The sequence below is a fragment of the Myotis brandtii genome, unplaced genomic scaffold, assembly GCF_000412655.1.
Source record: "Myotis brandtii unplaced genomic scaffold, ASM41265v1 scaffold1077, whole genome shotgun sequence".
In the NCBI taxonomy this organism is placed as follows: Eukaryota; Metazoa; Chordata; class Mammalia; order Chiroptera; family Vespertilionidae; genus Myotis; species Myotis brandtii.
The window spans coordinates 1,013,938-1,015,339 of record NW_005353666.1 but is presented as its reverse complement, the minus strand read 5'-3'; the positions used below and the strand labels follow the sequence as shown (position 1 = coordinate 1,015,339).

At 63.9% G+C, this 1,402-nt stretch overlaps 1 protein-coding gene across 1 annotated transcript in view; it reads left to right on the top strand.

Annotated features, from left to right (window-relative positions):
• Window positions 1-1,402, top strand: part of LOC106726663 — a 59,278-nt gene that overhangs the window by 31,565 nt on the left and 26,311 nt on the right. The window contains exon 8 of the mRNA XM_014542384.1: window positions 601-837. Within this exon, the coding sequence (XP_014397870.1) occupies window positions 601-837 (237 nt within the window). The remainder of the gene's footprint in view (window positions 1-600; window positions 838-1,402) is intronic.

Genomic DNA, 1,402 nt, shown 5'->3' with positions numbered 1-1,402 from the left:
GCGGGGGGCCAGCAGGGGGGACCAGCGGGGGGCCCGCCATCGACCTGCTTGGTGGGTGCAGAGGACGCTCAGAGCCAGTGGGGTCAGTGCCTGTGCGTTTTCCCGTGGCCTCGACGCGGCCCCTGAGCCGTGTGGAGTGACACCACGGGTGGAGTGACGGTCAGTCACCGATAGTCGCCCATCGCCACTCAGAATCTTGGCGTGTAGATTCCTCTCGAATGTCGCAGCGTTTCTGTCAGCGTCTCCCTTTGTGAACCGTGACAGACATTTGAAGGCTTTTCTGACTTCCTAGCTCAGCACGGTGCCCACGCCGTTACGTGAGACTTGCCTTTTGTAATAGAAACCAGTCACCTCTGGACACGGTGGGTGGCGTGCGGCCAAGGCCTGGGTGGGAAGGAAGGAAAAGTGCACGAAGACAAGTCTACGTGGAAATCACCCGTTTATGGGGTCAAGGTTTCCAGCTCCACCAACGCCAGGAGCTGGCTTACCCAGGCCGAGGGCTGACGCTGATGATCTGCATGGTGACCTGGAGGAAACGGCATTTGCAGGCGAAGGATCGCATTCGCCCCTCGTGGGGCGGGCGTGGGGCCGGTGGGTTAGTGTCTGTTCACGAAACCACAGGCGGGTCCAGCCACGTGGCGCAGGCCGAGGAGGGCGTGGAGGAGGAAGAGGGAGACACCGGGTCATGTTCTCTCCAATCCGGGCCTTTGTGTCTCCGCGAAGGTGGGCGAGACGCGCGGCGCGGGCTGCAAAGACGCCGAGGACGAGGGTCTCAGGACCACCATCGTGCGGTTCTCCAACGGGGACGTGAAGAAGACGCTGCCGGACCAGAGGGTGGTGCGTGCGCCCGCGGACCTGCCTGGAAAGCAGCTGAAGCTGACCAGTCAGCGGGACTTTCCCTCGGGGGGAGGGGTAGCTGGGCAAAGACGGGAAGAATTCCCTGGGCCTCTGCGGAGTGGCTCCTGCCCGTCTCCAGGGCCGCTCGCCGGTCTCCAGGGGACTCTGGGCCCTGGGAGGACAATTCCTGCAGCGACATAGAAATGAGCACTGTCTGCATTCATCTCACTACGGACCATTATTCCCACAAACCCCCAGCCTGTCCCTGCGGCCCCGGAATCTCCAGCGGCCGGCGGAGGGTGGGACAGCTGTGGTTCAGAGTCGCAGGGCCCACGGGTCGCGCTCACTGGGAAACAGTGGGGTCTGGATCTGCTACAGGCGAGGCCACCAAGGTCAGGAGGCCTCAGGTGCCAGGGCCCGTCCAGGTGAAGGGCCAGGGCCGCGCCAGGTCCGGCGACCTCTCCCACTGTCTTGTTTCTGGAGCTTTGAGGACGATCCTCTTCAGAGCCCACCTCCCTCCCCAGGGGCAGGCCCTCCTCACCCCCCGTCCCTCCATCCCCCGACA